The following is a 17,637-nucleotide window of genomic DNA, read 5'->3' as shown; positions in this document are numbered from 1 at the left end:
TTGCTCAAAAAAAGAACTGAAGTCATTTTCTATTTCAACTCTAGTTCCTGAGTTTACTTATTGAATTGCAAGCATTACTCCCTTTTCTCTTAGAGATTTGGGAATGGTATCTTGAGGTCTATGGGAAAAGGTACATTACTTAGGGGTTACGGCCAAATCAGTCCTTAAAACCACATGCACTGATGGAAACAGCACTGCTGGGACTCTGCGGGTAAAACTCTTGGCTGAAAAAAAAATAGTTTGGCAAAAAAAAGACACACAAATGCCCACATTAATGGAAATAAAAATGTGAGGTTCCCACCTGGGCCACGAAGACTCAGTTAAGGTATTAAATAAGAACAAAATACAAGTTACTTACTGCTTTTGAGACCCCCCTGACCTGCAGATGGATGAGAATCAGGCACTGAAAGGAAGCAGACAAATTTCTGATGTAAATTGCATCAGCGTGAAGAACTGCTTTCAGATTGACACAGCTAGTTACAAGCTGATTTTACACCATTTTCTAACCCCCCTCAAAGAAAAAGCGACAGGTACTCAGCTCGCTTACTCGCATAGCTTAAACCCACTGATCCAATACACCAAAAGAAATCGTGCACCGGCATAGCCATCGTATGGCTCGAGAAATAATCTGCCTGAGATGCTTTTTATTACAGTCTTGATCCTTCAAGGTTCACATTTTCAAGCTTTTTCTCCAAAACCACGGGGGCTAGGAACTTTATTTCAAAAACTCGATAGCCAAGAGTCTCACCTAATTATATGAGCTGGGGCTTCAAGGGGAGAAAAAAAAAAAAAGCAAAGGAACACAGACACCCAGAGATTTATGGCAAAAAATGCGATCGCTGGCAAAACACTCATTGTCCCAAACTTCTTGCTTTTTCCCTTCCCCACCCGCTCTGCAGAGGAGCACATTTTTCCCCCCCCAAAATATGAGATGTGCTGTAACCCTGTCTTGCTAGCTTTGATTTTTCCCCTTTTAAAGAAGGAACCTTTGAGGGTTCTGCAACGGATGCTTCTCGCTCTGCGCACAGGCAATAAATTAAAACACTTATTTTTAAAAACTCCAGCTTCACTACCAGCTAGACATCACTTACAAGGAGGCAAAACAGCTGTATTGCCCTCAAAGTCAGCCTCCCACCAAACCAGGGCTCAGAAATTACGGGTGTGATTTTACAGGCTGCACTGCCACATGCTCCCATTTTCCCCATTACTAATTTTTTTTTTTTTTAAAGCAAAAAAAAAAAGAGCAAATCCTGCTAGGAGTGATGAAGCACCAAGAGGTGGGATGGAGACAGACATCCCCAGCCTCAGCAGTCGCTTCCCAGCCGCCCCAGCATACAGATGTGCTCAGTTTGGGGATGCAACTGGTGGAGGAAATAACAACGCACACGGCGGATTTCCAGCTGTTACGAGGGAAAAAATAATAATAATAATAAACTGGTTTTTAAGTGGTAAGGGAATGGAAAACCACTAGAAGCTTGCCTTGATAGGTACTTGGGGAAAGAAAAAAGAAAAATAAAAAATAGAGAAAAAATGCAAATGCAACTGGGACAACCCCTTAGGAAGAGGAAAATAAAGGAAAATAAAGGAAAATAAAGGAAAATAAAGGAAAATAAAGGAAAATAAAGGAAAATAAAGGAAAATAAAGGAAAATAAAGGAAAATAAAGGAAAATAAAGGAAAATAAAGGAAAATAAAGGAAAATAAAGGAAAATAAAGGAAAATAAAGGAAAATAAAGGAAAATGACTCACTTTCTTCTCAGGACAGGTCCTGAAGGAGCACCGGGGCGGGGATCGCCCCCCTCCCGCCCCGTCTCCGCGGTAACGGCGGGGCCCGCCCAGGGCGCCCAGTTGCCCGGGCCACGGACAAGCCGCCGCCAGCCGGGGCAGGGCGGGCCGGGCCGGGCCGGGCCGGCTCCGCGGCGGCCTCGGGATCGGTGTCGGGGCGGCGTGCCCGGCGGGCCAGCCCTGTGGCGGAGGAGCAGCCCCGCGGCGCCTCAGCATGTCTCAGGCGTGAGTAGCGCGGGTCGCGGGGGGGGTGGCGGCGAGGGGCCGCAGGTGCCCGGGCGAAAACCCCGTTTAAGGGGGTAAAAAAAAATACAGCACCCACCCAGCCTCCACATACCTCCGGAGGAAAACACCTGCCGGTGCAAACGCGGTATAACCGGGTCCGCCGGGCCTTCTCCGCCGGGGCGAGGCCCGGGCGCCCCTTCCCGCCGGGCCGGGCTAGGCCGCGCCGCCAGCCCGCGGTCTCCCCTGAGGGCCGGGGTCAGGCACCCGAAGGGGTGCTGTGAAGAGGGCGGGATTCAGCCCCGCAGAGTAATCAGGTCACCTCAAACAGTGTTTAGGCCAATATTAATATTATTCCTGCTCAGCCGCTAGGCCCTTTTCTGCTTGCAAAAAAATACTTTTTCCTCTCTTGCAGAGCGAAATGTGCACATACTGTTTTTTTCTGTAATGAACTCCTCATGCTTTCAGCACAATAACAAAGCTTTAAAAGTTTATTTGCAATAACCAGACACTGATGATGGCATTGGATCAAAGTGCCTGCAAGGAGCCATGCTCATTTTTCCAGAAATATTACCAAGATACCAAGACCTCATATTAAGAAAGCATTTATTATTGCTGCACTACAAAGTTGGGAACCTAACTGCAAGCATCTTTCATGACATTACCCCTCAGTATTTTGCTGTTTGCTACCTCCAGGTCCAGCAGTACGAAACCCTGGGCAGAGCCAACCCAGTTTGGGGCAGCTCTTGTTCCCACTCCTGAGCTGGATAGGGCTTACTCAAGTTCAATACATAATAGTACATCAGGAAAAAAAAAGGGGGGGGGGGGGAAGGGAGAAAAAACACCCAACCCTCGGGCAGTATTTGCTGCCTTCTGCTGCTGCTCCTCTCCTGCATGTTCAAGCTCTGACCTGGTCAAACCCGACCATATCCAAACTGCTGCCCCAGCAGGCTGTGAGCACAGCCTCTGCTGGCTTCTTACCCCTGGTCTTCTCCTCCTCTGCCATCAGTGGTATGATGCCTCAAAGCCTCCTGTTTCTTTTGCTCAGTATCAGCTTTCCGAACTCCAACTCTTTACCAGGTAAAACCCCTCAAGACTCTAAAACATCCTTCCGGCCTCAGAACTAGAGCAGCTCTCCTTGTCACCTCCACATTGGGTTTCCCCTAGCCCAGCCTCCTGCCTCAACGCGTTTGCAGTCCCAGCCAGGTACCACCGCCAGCTCCACTGCTGTCCAGCCAGGCAGCTTCCTTTTCCTTGCTCCTTGGCTCAGGAGAGAAGGGTGAGCTGAGGAATAAAAAAAAATCACCACCAAGGGCACAGCAGAGACTGTCTGGGGGCTCTGTCCGAGGACACAGACCCAGTACAGCCTCCAGCAGCTCTGAGTTTGAGGAAGGCTTGGTTAGGTCCCTGGCTAATCCGGTGCAGGGCTTGGCTTGTAATAGCACTGATCGTGCCTCACACTGGGCATGGTGATTTAGTTAAGGGAAGTTCACAACGTAATGGATAGTTACCTAAATTGCATTGTTTAAAAGAAAAACAAAACAAAACAAAGCAAACCCCCAAACCCACGAAAGTAGTGTTTGACCTCTTCCCGAGAGAGTTATCTCAGAGAATCTGTCATTCCTACTGAGTATCTGAATCATGGCTGCTGTTATTTAAGCTAGCTTAACACAAAAGGAATTAAGTTGAGTATAGTTGAAAATACTGTTTGGCCTAACTCAGTTTAATTTTAATAGAGACAGGGCTCTTTAGCATTTCCTATAGCATTGCCAGCATTAAACAGCAAATCCGTATAAACGTGATACACATCTCTGCACAACACGACAAAAATATATACAGTTCTGTTTCCAAACGAGGTAGCGGTGCTGGTAAGGGACTCCAACCTGACATCGATGCTACTTGGCTCACTTAACTATAATCACTCTATAGCTGTGCACAGCACGGCATTTATAGCTAGGCTAATCCAGTCATTCGTAAACATAAGTCTGAATATACACCAGTTCATCAGCCTCTGCATCTATAGAGCTTGAGTTATGCAATGGGCTGGATAGTTTCATTCACTGTATTCTACACCTCAGTCCGCGTACCAAGTTTTCTGGCCAGTTTGTGCTTTTCTTTATTGCCCCAGCAACTGGATTCAGGTTATCACCTGAGAATCTCAGCATTCCTTTTAAAAAAATACATAATTTTTAAAAACTTTTAAAAACCCAGAAAAAATGCATATCAAAAATGCTCCTAAACCACGAGGAAAATAAAAAGTACTAAATTCTTACCTAAATATACACAGCCTTAAAGGTTTAATTTCACGATTTTTAAAGGGTTGGGGCTGACGGTGCCAGCAAATCCATAAAAAATTTGTCTTAGTGTTTACTGTTCACAGCCTTGTGTGTTCCTTCCCAGCACAGAGGTGAGTTGTAATCAGTGCCAGTAGTTACAAAATAGGAGCATGCTTTCCTTTTGTCCTAGGCTATCTTGTTTTGCCAGGTACAGCTGAGTAGGTTCTCAAGTAAGTTACCGAGGCTACCGTTACATGGTTGTATGAGATTATCCTGGCTGTGTACCATAAATCGTGCTAAATTAAAAGTAGTTGAAAAGCCACGTGACAAAAATGTCATATAACAGACTGCCTTACTTGAAGGCAACAAAGCAAAGAGCTAATAACACGTGGGGTTTATGAGAAAGAACTTTGGTACTTCAGGCAAAAATATTTTAGGGGACACCACCTTATCTGGCTGGGAATAAGGATGGCTGCCTATCTTGCCATGTCACGTGGAAGGTGGACTCCATCCTGCAAAGAGATAGGCATATCAGTAAGTCACAGCCAAGTCTGTAATACTGATTTTTTTCAATGCTGCACAGTCACATCCTGTGTACTGTATAGAAATGCTACACAGCACATAGCTTTTTTTGAGCTTGAGGTGAACAGCTGCTTTTTAGACATCTGGAAGAACAGCTGCTACACACAGAGAGGGAAACTGCGTGCGTCTCGTGCAGCCAGTTCGACATGCTAGATGTACCAAGTGTGCACGCAGGGCAGTTGTCTCGCGTGCACCGCAAGTCAGAGGGGTCAGGCTGGCAACTTTTGCAGCACGGAGTCACACTGCACACAATTTACGTGGCTGGGATTTCAGTATTTCCAGTCAGTTTATGAGGCCTGTTCGCCATCCTCAAGGCCCTGTGATTTTAACGGAGGTGTGGTCTAAAGCTCACGGAAGCGTTTTATTCCACTGCTTTTAAGTAAGCTTTGTATCAGGATAGAGACAGGACACTCAGAAAGCGCTCAGCTATATTCTCTTAGGGTCAGTAAGCTCCAGCAGCCAGCCAAAAGAAAAATCAGCGTGTCCAGACATGCTTGACATTTTCTAAGGACAGTTGTAGTGCTCACGAGAAAGCATACCCATTACATTTGCTGTAGGGTTAAGACGTGCTGGACGTATCGCACTTCCTAAAGTACTCAAACCCCAGCATTTGCATACAGATGTACATTCTGTTCCAGACATTGAACAGGAGATTTAACATAGATGTTTTTGCATTTATGTTTCCCTGCTGCGTTTCCTCCTCTTTTATGAATTTGTTTACCATTTACTTGACCTGTAGGATTTTGACCAGTAATTTCTTAACTTGCCCTAACACAGTCCTAGTCCAGGCACGTTCAAAGCTGAGTCTTGGCACTGTTACTGTTTGTACCAGGTTTTATTCAGCTGCAAGACATTTGCCACTGCCACCAAGGAGCTTTAAACAATCAAAAAGCTTTAAAATTTAATCTCATGTCACAAATAGAATTTATATTAATTCAGTGGTTAAATATTGATCTAAGGCAAGATCTTTAGCATCTCCCCTTCTGCTCCTGACAGAAACAACCAAAGGAGAACTATATATTTTATGTTACATCCCCAAAGCTCAGTTAAAGAAAATTAAGGTTGCAAAACCAAAATGTAAGAAAACGTCAGCACAACTTTTAATCCCGTCTTCTCTCTCCCACTTTATGTGGCTGCATTACGATGCAGTTTCTTACCTTGTGATCGTATCTTATTTTCTTCCCACGGGGCCCCAGCCTCGTTCAGCGACTGGACTGTTGCTGAATATTTCTTTTTATCCCCTCATTCAGCGTGTGGCCCCAGGCCATATTCTTCAAATTCCATCCAAACGCCACAATTATTAGCTTCCTCCTGGGCATTCCTAGCATGTTCTCTCTCATACATCTCCCAGGCATTCACGGATTCATCTTTGCCCCTCTTTCCACCCCTGGTGAGCATTAGCGTGTCATCCTACTTGTGTTAAAGCAGGAAAACAGAGACAGAATCAAAATGATCGCAACTAAGACTCAAAGCTGCAACTCCCTCCCATGCTCCCCTTCATCCTTAATGAACAGGTAGGGAAAGATCTTGTGCATTACTCGTACATTGTCTCCTTTGGGAAAAAGCATTGTCAGTGGCACTATCCCAGCAGCACTTGTGCTAGAAAACAGTGAAAGAAGAGGCTACAGTTTTCCAAAAAACCCGAGTGGACCGTGGCAACTTTGAGCTTAAAGCCTCCTGATCCTGGCAGAGATAGAGCAGCGCCCAGACAGACACACCATTTGCCCTTTATGCATGCAACTGTAGGCAGCTGGATGGGCGATTGCTCTTTCCCTTTCTAAGGAAGGAAAAAAAATATATATATAAAGTTACGCATATAGGATGGTTAATGCTGAAATAAAACTTCATTGCCACACCCAGCAAAGTGGGGTATAGGCAAATGCTGCTTGGAGCTTGAGTACGTATGGTCTCCTCAGCTCTGGCTATCCATCTCTCAATGGAGAGCTTGCTACGGTATCTGCTGCAGCAATACCACACAGTGACTGGATACAAGTTACCAAAGCTCTCCTTCCCCATCCTTTCATGTTTCCCTGGCCAGGAGGAATACTGCTTGCAAAGGAGAGGAGGCTGCTGTTGTCCTTACCTCACAGGGAAGGGCAGCCTCCAGCCCAGGCAGGAGCTGCAGCCTGATAGACAGAAGGATGGCCCTTGGAGCACGCTACAGGAAAGTTCAGCCTAGAATAACGTCTCCCCCACCTTAATTGCTTCGCAATGTCCTCCTGTAAGAAAACAGCCATTTTTTCCAGTCAGCCTTGTGAGTTTGGCTAGAGCAGGTGCTTGAGACCTGCTGAGGTGCGGCATTGCCACCGCTGCTTAGCGAAGCACGCTTCCTCTCCTTCCCTGCAGTTCCCCATTACGTTTATGACACAAAAATCTTTTATCCCCTCTTCACTTTTTGTCATAGTACCACAAACTGAAATTGGAGATGACAGAAGCATAGAGCTGTTCGCGTTAACAATGCCAGCAGGCTGTGTGTTTTCTTCCCCCGTCACAACCAAAGCCTATTGAGGTTTATCCTTTGTTTCCCCCAAATACTTCAAACTCTGTAAAATATCATGGCTAGAGCAAGCATACTTAAAAGATGTCATCTGGCAGCATTGCATTCACCACCAGCTAAGAAGTCTGGCATAACTGTAAGCCTAATCTTATTTTAGGAGCAAGGCGGGCCTGACCAAGCTCAGAACCATGAGTCTGCACTGCTCCAGACTGCAGGCTAAAGGCTTTTAAAACAGGAATTGATTCAGCCTTTCAGTCAATTTGGTTGCGTCATAAGGCCACGCTGATCTCTGTTTCTGTCTGCACCTCTCCACCCCCAAAAAGGTTTTGTCTATAAAGAAAAAAGAAAGGGTTACTGTAGTATATTTAGCCCAGCGATCTCCGTGCAATACCTGAGCAGGTTGTAGTGGGGGAACAGGTAACTCTGCTGAGCTGAATGAGCTAGCAGTCATTTTAATTCTGGTGATTTTTATAGAGAGAGAAGAGAAGAAGAAAAGCAGCAGCATTTGTGCAAGCCCCTTTTCCTCTTGGGGCCTCACTTTCCCCTCCCAACCTTTGTCTCTTGTTTCTTTATTTTACAGAGGCTGCAGGGCAGGGTTTCCCTCCCCCGTGTTTGCCCAGGGCTTAGCACAATGGCTGACCTGTCAAGCCCCAAGTATCTAGAGGAGACCCCGAGGACTGGCCCCTGCACACACTTCCTTGTCGCTAGACCCGTGTCTCATTCTCCTCTCGTCTGCTCCGTCACTGTTGGCTTGATCTGCGCAGTGGTGAATTGTACCTGCAGGAGCCCTGCTCCAGCACGCAGATCCCTGCTGCAGCCCAGCTCCGCACCCCCTTGGCTCTCACAAGCTCTGCCGGTGCTTTCTCCATTCCCTGTTAGATGGCCCAACACAGCCCAATCTCATCTTCTGAGAAAGAGGAAATGCAGGCAGTTTACAGTGGCAGCATAGATGCTTCGGAAATGTTTTACAGTACACACAATTTAGCGCTCATTTAATCAAACGGGAGTTTCTGTATTTGGTGAAGAGAGCTGGGCCAAGTCAGAGTCAAACATTTTCCCTTCCATTTCTTTACATGTGCCCATCCATCAGAAAAAACAGTAGGGCCCATGCAGTACCACACTCTGCATTTACATGGTTGGCGTGTGAAAGCGTGGGATATTTCTGTCCTCAGAGGACAGCCCAGAAAAACCAGGCATCAAAGAAGCCTGGGTTCAGCCCATATACAAATCCAGAGACAGAGACAGCTTGGAGTGCAAACTGTGCCATGTCCTGAAATAACAGAAATAGTGTTCCCTTTGGCAGCTAAGTAAAAACACCGAGACACTTTGGGGGAAAAAAAGAAAAACCCCACACACAAAGGTAACACTGATGCCAGATTCCATTACTGGCTCAAGAGTGGTCTGAGGGACAGCTTGCATGCTCAGCACAAATCCTTCCAAGAAGGGCATGCTTAAGTCTCAAAACCAGTTCAACACAAGTAAGCAGGCTAACCTCAGCTGTACTCAAAACCAACACATTTTTCTAAGTGTAAAAAGAGATGGGTCAAGGAAACATGCAGAGTTAGAGGGCCCTGGAATATTAAAATGAAGCAATGTATAATTTGGCAGGATTTTAAACATCCCTTTATAACTTGAGCAGAAAAACATATTTCTAAGCTTCACTCTAGATAAGCAGATCAGGCTTTATTTTGAGCAATAAAAGTGAGATTCAAACTAGAAGTCATGCTATGGCAAAAGAGTCTTCTTAAACCCTTGTTTTAAACTCCGTGGGAGTGAAGAGACATCGGTTAGGAGGTAAAGCCTTGACCTTCCCTCCAAGCTGTAAGCTGCCAGAAAGCACTCTGGGGGCTCCGGAGTTAAGTTACTTTATGTGGTTTTTTCCTCATCCCATTACAGCGTTGCTTATTTTCCCCATAACACTCCTATTTTGTAGTTGCTATGACAATTTGCAGCATTACTTATACTGCCATACACATGCAGAGATCAAGAGACAGACTTCTTTCCCAGGATTTAATAATCTTATGCCTCGAGTAGGAAAATTATGCTCAGTCCTGCTGATTACCTGCACTAGTAGTCTAGTTAGATGCTCTAATCCAATCTAACTCTGATGCAACGTCATCCTCAAAGACGCAGCTCACAACCTACCCATTACAGAACGGGAACAAGCCTACGAGTTGAACCAGTGACAGTAAATAAAAAGCCAGCGCACTCAAGGCTGCGTTGTACTCCCCCTTCAGCGCGTGGAAGCGATTTTGAGGGAGTTTACAACTTAATGCAAAGGAAGACTGAGCAAATAGGCAAAAATTCAAATAGGAACTTAGGGGTCGCATGCCGTCTGATTAGCAAGCAAGGAGAGTCCTTTGCTTCTAACGCGTAACCTTGAAGACATGCATTGCTCCTTCTGACTACCCTTGAGCACATTTGTCTCCAAAGCTGAAGGGCTCCTCAGGATTGTAGCAGCTCTGCCAAGTCCCCTAGAAAGGGTTATAAACACCAAGCACATCTGATCCTTCGAACTAGTCCAGACGGGCTCCTATTTGGGCACTAGTAAAACCTGAAATAATTATTTTAATCCTGTTTTGGGGAGGGAAAACAAATGGCTGTACATGTGTCCTCTAGTTTTTAATCAGGGTGAACCAAAGAAACACTCAAATTGCATTTCTGCTTGCACTGTCCAATTATCAAGTATCTGCTGTTCCCCATTACATGCCTAACGAACTGAAGCCCTAGGGCCAGGTCCCCCCAAGGTGTCAGTCACCCTGACTGCAACAGGTACACAGGAGCTATCAGCTTATCACAGCTGAAAATTTAGCAGTTGCACATCAATCTTTTCCTTCAGTACTTCATTTTCCAGTGGGCCTGTCCCTTCTCTTGCCCTCATTTACACAGAATATCACTGCTGCTACAAACATACCATAATATCCATAGTCTTAACATCTGACCCACAGCAACATGCTTGCAATCATCTTAATGCTTATCTGATAAACTAATGCTTTATAGGAGCAATTATGTTCCATCTACATTGCCTTATGTTAACATACTCTGAAGGGCTAGAGCAGTCCGTCCCCCTCCTCCCTCAAAGTCATTCAAAATATAAAAAGAAACTGGATATTAGCTAGCTCAGCAGGAGGAACCACTTGACATTCCTCAGTCAGAGGAGGCAGAAAGGGAGATTATTGTAAATTGGAGTGGACAATCGTGGAGTCGGTTCTCGTTGCGGTACAATCTGTTGTCTCCGTGCAATAACCTGCATTCGAAACGCTCTAGCCCGAGGATACCCGCTGTTCATAAATCAGCGGTATGGTTGTGGGGACAATCTGCAGGGCTAGGCTCCCTCAAAGATTTACAACCTCCCCACTATCAAATGGTCTGTGAGTAGGCACAGCTAAGTAAGTACAATACCGCGTTGTTTCCTTCTGTGCTGGAAAACCCCGTGAACCTCACACCAGTATACGTTCTTCCCTGTCCGGACTTCAGAGGAAGCGTACAAAACTCCCATTGATCAACCGGCAGAGCTGTTAGGCCAAAGCTAACGCTGGTCTTGTTTGTGCCAATCTTCTCCACTCTGCTGGTTTTATTTTGTTTATCTCCTGCACCTGGGTTAATTGCAGCAATTGAGTGATTCGGGTGGTGCAATGGGATGTAAATGAAGTAGGAAAAAAGGAAGGGGAAAGACCTGGGTGGGCTACAGAGGCATTAGGAAAAGCCAGGACCAGCTGCATCCTGCAGAAACCCAGGTCAGCTGAAAAGTATAATACACACTTTAAAAAAGTTAATGGTGCAAATTCAATAGGAGGGTTCGGATTGTTGATGTTTTTGCTGGCTGTTGCAGGGAGTCCCAACAGCCCCGTCAGCATCCTGGATGTGCAGCAGTGCACACCCCACGCTCGGGGCACTTGTGGGCTGGAGTTTGTCCTGTCCACCCCACTGGTCCCTCTTGCAGCACAAGCCTCGGGTCATTCTGTACTCCTGAGATTGGGAGTGATAAAATCAGCTGACAGAGCTCCAACTTAGGCATTTATTATCAAGCATGAGCAATGTTAACAGCTGCCCAGCTTTCTTGTCAGAATTAATGCACAAGCACTCCCTCAATGCTGCTCAGACCAGCAAGAGGTCTGCTCTGAAAGCTCATCTAATGGAGGCAGGGCTTTTTACTGTCTTCATCCTTCTTTGAGAGGCTCTAGGAACAGCAAGCAATAGCTTGGTTAAGCACGCAGATGGGTCTAGATTGCACCATTGAGGCCAATGGCCTTTATTTCTAGGTCTAAGAAACAAAAGTCAGCTTTCCCTGTTACCTTAAGCCCAGTTTTCCCCTCCTCCTGCAAACCTGACAGCGTGAATCAACTGTTTTTCTCCCAGCATAACAGTCTCGGTGCAGAAGAAACTTCTTAGCTCTGCTGGTAGAGAAGCATTTTCAAAGACGTAGGATTTTTTTTGATGCCTGTCACTCCCAAGAGAGAGTCTCCACTTGGCAAAGAGAGGTTACAAAGTAGAACGGGACCTAAAATTGTCTTTCGCTACCACAGACATTAGCACCTTTCAGTGACAAACCTGCTGTTTGAGCTCTTCTCTGAGTAAAAGCCTCATTGCCCAGAGTCCATTTCTTGCTCCTTTAGGATGATTTCCCACAATATTCTGCACTGATCTGCTTTTACCATGAAAAGCCACTGACAGCCAGTCCATGCTCACATCAGAGCTCCACCTACTCCTACCAAAACTACCAAGTAAACACCATTATCGCTTCTGGAAATGTAGCTGGCCTTAGGTGACATCTTCCACGTCTCATAATCCTCTAGCCACTGGACCAGACATTTAGCAATTGCTTGGAGTGCAAGAGTTGCTGCCACAGAAATAAATTATTTTCCTCACTTCACATTCGAAATAGTGCCCACAGCTACGCTCTAGCGTTAGCACCAATACAGCCTTTACCCTACAATTGGCTCTGAGCAACCACTTCAGAAAGGCAGAAAAGCAACACATGCTTTAGAAACATCAATTGGTTCTCATCCGAAACATGGAAAGACCTAAAAGAGACGTTCCCCCATCATAAGGGCTTTCAGGGGGAGACACCTTTTCTATTAAGTCATCATCTCAGTTAACATAACTGAACGAAATGACCTATCAGGGTTGCAGCTTCAAGCGTATGTTAAGGATGAAGTCGAAAACTTTTTAACTTTTAAGCTTTCATTAATAAAACAGCATTTTAAGATTCCTGTTTTTAAAACAATCAAAAAGAGACATTTTTGCTAATAGTTTTTGAAATACATTGTAGTTAAAATCTCTTTATAAATATAATGGCTCACATTGCCAGGCTTGCTTTTTTTGAGAAGTCCACACACATAGAGAGCCCTGGCATCATTGTGTGCTAACTCTTACTTGCATGTGGGGTTAACATAGTCTCCTCTTTTCAATTAGCACTTACAATAAGATGTGGACAGATGCCCAGAAAGACCTCGACATCCAGCTCCAGAGAGAAAGAGAAGAGTTCCTCCAGCCAGAGAAGGACCGCGTGAAAGTATTCAAGATGTTAGCTGCTTCCTACGTCAAATACATGCAAATCTTCCGTAACTTGGAGACGGCCCACGACCAACTCGTTCACCGGCAGAAACGGACAGTGATTCGGCAAGTGCTAGATGGCGTGATCGGCCGGATCCTGGAGATGAAAAAAGAGATGGTGGAGCTGGAGAACTCGGAGTTTCATTACATTGATAATATCCTGGAAGATCTAAAGCTTCTCCCGGTAGGTCTACCTCTGTTATGAGCACATTCATAGGAACTTTGCCTATCCTGTGTTTTAAGGACAGTCACGTTTACTTGCAGTCTGTGAAGTTCCACCAAGTGATTTAGCTTCTTGCACATTCACTAGTGTAATGGGTGATCAGTAATTACAGCATTTTTATTAAAAATCAGAGTATATTTGATCTATGATGAGCATTATATATTGGAGCAAGATTTTAAAAGCTGATCTGCTTGATCAATATATTGCATTTCTGCATCTCCGTAGCAGCACAGGCTCTGTGGAGTTTTCACTTGCACATGTCCTAACATGAAGTCCTATTAGCTTAGACAGCTTCACTGTTAGCAACAGCAGCTTGATTCTGCCTGATTTTAGTATGAGATTAGATAGAAGATGGGCAACTGATAACCAAGGTACAGTCCGCCTCAGTCTGTATTTTGCATTGCTGTGAATCAGCCCGGCCTCAGGCCTCTTCCAGAGATTACAGGTAATGCTAAAAGGGGCATAGTCTGGTCTACTAGTTCGTAGTACAACAAACTACTAAAATGAGAGATCTGAGACAAGTCTTGTGTTGTAAAGGAGGCAGGAGCTGGGAGCATATTCAACGGCCAGGGTTCAGGACTGCCTGATGTAAAAGCAGCCCCTGACACACAGCCCACTAAACCAGATGAATATGACAATAAAGCAAAGTCTTGAAGCTGTGCTCTGAAAGCAGTATGAAAAATTAGGTGCAAAAAGGGGGTTACTTCTCTCGCAGAGAGCTCCACCTATTGTCAAATTCAGGTACCGCTGCTTGTCTAAAGAAAAAGGGTTGGAGCTTAAATTACTGCTTTTTTTTCAGGGTCCCAGTTATAACGTGAGATAAATCGCCTAATGTCATTATAGCATTATTTTGAGACTTGCAAACATGTTTCTGTTTGCAATTGCATGTGTATTTCACTCTGCAAATTTAGGATAATAATTGCCATGAATTTTCACCAGCTCTTTACCTTCTATGTTAATCGCAGCAGAGAACTATTTTAAGCTATGAGAAGGCATACTGGAGAGTATAAACGCATCTCTGGGGAAATTGATCCTTCAAATCATGTTTTAAAATCATTAAGCACTACTATTTTCATGAATTATCGGTAAATCCCCCTGCAGCAAAAAGTTGGGAAGTCTGAAAAGTCATGCTTGACATTATTAAAAAACAAGCATAAATTCAAATTCCTGCACCACGCCTTAATTTTAAGAAGGTGTGGCATACCTACCTACTAAAAAAAAGTCACTGAAGAGATTTCAGGCTTTTTCAAAGGAAACATTATTTTCCATAGTAGATAGGAATACAGATTTATAGTTTTTTTTAATAAAATAATCACATATTCTTGGTTACAAAACAAAATTACTGGCCAGTACTTGACAAATAACTTCTGTTTCTTAAAGAATCTGCCCAGAAAGTATCTCTCTAGTCCTTCCTTTCACTGTGTTATCATAGGCTAAAATCCAGCATGACTGTAGGCAGAGAACGCAACAGAGCAGTCTCATTTTATATCTTATGCAACGATATTGTGTACTTTTTTAACTATGTCACCGTAAGGCCAAGCTTCATCTTTCTTTAGTTCTGTGCCTGATGTTTTTGTGCGGTTGCCTTCCAACACTCAGTCACTCCATTTCCTGGGATAATTGTAAAGGTATTTGGATCCACAAATCCCATGTGGAGCCAGGAGTGGCTAAAAAGCTGCAAATTTGACTTGAGGATAAACATCACAAGCCTAACTTTTCAATGCTGGGCCCCAAAAAGAGATTATGAAGAGAAGCAGGCTCCCTACTCCCCACCCCTTCCAGCTCCAGTATTACGACTTTGATCTCATCTTTACAGTCAGTAAAAGTCACAGTCCAGAATCACTTGTAATTAAAGCCCAAGTTAGGCATCAGAGATACTCATCACCCCACACTGACTGACTCGCACTGCTCCCTAACAACGTAAAAGCCTTCTCATCCTACATGAGGGTGTCCAGACAAACCGCTTGATTTCTTATACCTAAAGACAGACGGATTTGTAATCCATCCTAGAGTGATTTGCACTCTTAAAAGTACAATGTATAATCATTTCCATCAACAACCAAGGATGTTGGAAGGTGCAAACAGGGAGCTTAACAAGACAAATATTTAGAAACTTTAGCAGACCAGACCTCTGCATCGATAAAATCAACAAGGATAAACACAGTCCTACTTGGAAGCTTTCTTATGCTGCCATAATAGGGATGTCCCGGTCTGCACAGTGTGCAGCTGAGGGATTTAGTAATTAAATCTTTAAGTTGGCAGTTCACGGGGGCTGTTTTCATTGGCCACAGCCTTCCCTGCAAATTCTTGCTCTAGGAATTGGAAGGCCTTAGAGCTCACAAGCAGCATGTTTACCATACACCTGTGTCAAGGCAGGAGCAGTGCTGCTTCTTTACAGCCAGCACTTTTCTTCTCCCTATCTGTCCACAGCAAAGCTGGCATTGAGGCTGCAAAGGATCAACTCAAAGGTCTCCCCTGAGCGGGTCAAAGCCCACCAGTTTCCATAGCAGACAGAACAGAGAGCACTGACAGCGCAGCAAGGCAGGTACAAGCCTCGTACCTGTCTCAGGCTCCTTAGGCAAAAGGACCAAGTGTCCCCATATACCTGGGGACAAATTGTCGTGTGACTTGACCGTGCAACTCCTCGTGAGTAGCGCCACAGGGTAACTACTGCCTGTCTCCCCCATCTCTCTTTCTATTCTTCTGGGTAAATCATTTGCTTGAGGAGATATTCTAGATGTTCCTGCAACAGTATATAGGGAACATGGCACCAGTATGAACCAGACCTACGAAGACACATTCCTCCCCCCAAAGAAATATACTTGCCAGTAATTATTCTTGAAGAGTTGTCTCCAGTCTTCCATTCGATACAAAGAACAGGTTATGTCACTCTGCAGCATCTTAACTTTTGGGGAGTTTTGTCTGTGTCTTCTTTCGTTTCTCAACAAGAGTGAAATTCTACAGGCAAAGAATTGGTAGAAGTGTTAATCAGTTACATCTTTTTAACGATGGAAACGAGTAAAGACAGCCACTTCTAATCACGCCTGATTTTGAGAAGTAACTGAGATATCACAGTCACAGACAGTGACAGTTTGTCTACAGATAGAAATACCTGTAGATGAACAGAATTGTGCTTTGGTTCCTTGTAATGGTTAAAAGAAAAATGCAAGAGAACGGATCTGTTTTTCATGTTGATTAAAAAAACAAGTAGGATGATCATACAACGAGAGGTATTCAGTTCGGTGGAAATCATGTTTAAATTTCCGGCAACCCTGCCAAATATTTTAACAGTTTGATAATATAATTGAGCCATTATAAAAAGAAAGATTTCTGGGCTCCCATGGTTCAGAAAGTGGGTCGATTTATTTGTTTTTGTTGAATTAGGCCTTAAGTAATTGCAAAGTAACAGCTCAGCAGCTGTTACAGAGGTCAAATTCCCCAACACTGCAAAACATTCAACAATCTCAGTCCAATTTAATTGCTTTGTAAAGGTGTTCAGTTAATAAGTAATGTGATTTTTAATGCAGTTATAAAAAGCATCTCATGACTATTTCTTCTGCTAGGAAGACATAGAAATACCTATCCCAAGGTATTTCATTAAAGAAAAGCTGGAAGTCCTGCAGCAGAGGGAGAAAATTCTCGATCAGATTTTGCTTAATGCTGGATTGCAAACACAGGTAAGCGTACCACATACCTACATAACAACATGCTTAACTTTTTTAGTTTATAGCCACACGTGTCTGAACACGAGGCCACTGAAGTGAAAAGTACTTTTATAGCAGTTAGCAAGTAAAAGCCTGTTTACAGATAAGACACAAATAGAAAGTAACATTAAATTTTCCTGTCTAACAATGTCCAGTCACTTCTTGAGCCTGGTTAAGACTGAAATGAATCGACTCTGCTTTATGTGTGTGAGAGTGTCAGAGAAAGGGCAGCACTTTGGCCAAGTTCAGTAGGTGCTTTATTTGCCTAGCTAACTCTCATCACGTAATTAGTCCTACTGAAATCAAGTTGGACTTAAGTTTTACTGAACCAGGATTCCTAACTGGAACGGGCAAAACTCAAAGAGTTCAGGTCAGCACAACTGTTAGCATTCAGTTGTTTATAACCTCTGAACAATGACTGCAGTCTCTTCTGTACAGCAACAGAGCTGCAGCTGCTAGGAGGAGCAGACAATTGAGTTTTGGCAGAGCAAAAATCGTTACAGAGAAGTACATGAGCGGTCCAGTGAAGACTGTTCTGGATTTGATATACTTTTGACCTTTTAGAAATGGCGCATTGCCTGCAAGCAGTTGTTGCTAACCCCTTGAAATAAACAACTGTGCCTACGTGTCTAAATGACTTAGATTCATAGATGTTATAGCCATAAGAGACAGTCCTGATCAGACCACTTAGTCAAACTGCTGCACTGCCCCAACTGTTGAATTCTCCACCAGTAATTGTGCTGGTGGGGGAAGTCTGCGTATTGATCCCACAAAGCAACAGAGGGAAGGTTCC

At 44.3% G+C, this 17,637-nt stretch overlaps 1 protein-coding gene across 1 annotated transcript in view; it reads left to right on the top strand.

Moving 5' to 3' along the window:
• Positions 1-1,960: 1,960 nt before the first annotated feature.
• The window catches only part of IQCA1 (IQ motif containing with AAA domain 1), a 111,186-nt gene continuing 95,509 nt past the window's right edge, over positions 1,961-17,637 (top strand). The window contains exons 1-3 of the mRNA XM_050900057.1: positions 1,961-2,009; positions 12,777-13,101; positions 16,704-16,817. Coding sequence (XP_050756014.1) covers positions 1,999-2,009; positions 12,777-13,101; positions 16,704-16,817 — 450 coding nt within the window. The 5' untranslated portion in view covers positions 1,961-1,998. The remainder of the gene's footprint in view (positions 2,010-12,776; positions 13,102-16,703; positions 16,818-17,637) is intronic.

This window comes from Gymnogyps californianus, chromosome 7, assembly GCF_018139145.2.
Source record: "Gymnogyps californianus isolate 813 chromosome 7, ASM1813914v2, whole genome shotgun sequence".
In the NCBI taxonomy this organism is placed as follows: Eukaryota; Metazoa; Chordata; class Aves; order Accipitriformes; family Cathartidae; genus Gymnogyps; species Gymnogyps californianus.
This window is presented reverse-complemented; position numbering and strand designations above follow the sequence as displayed.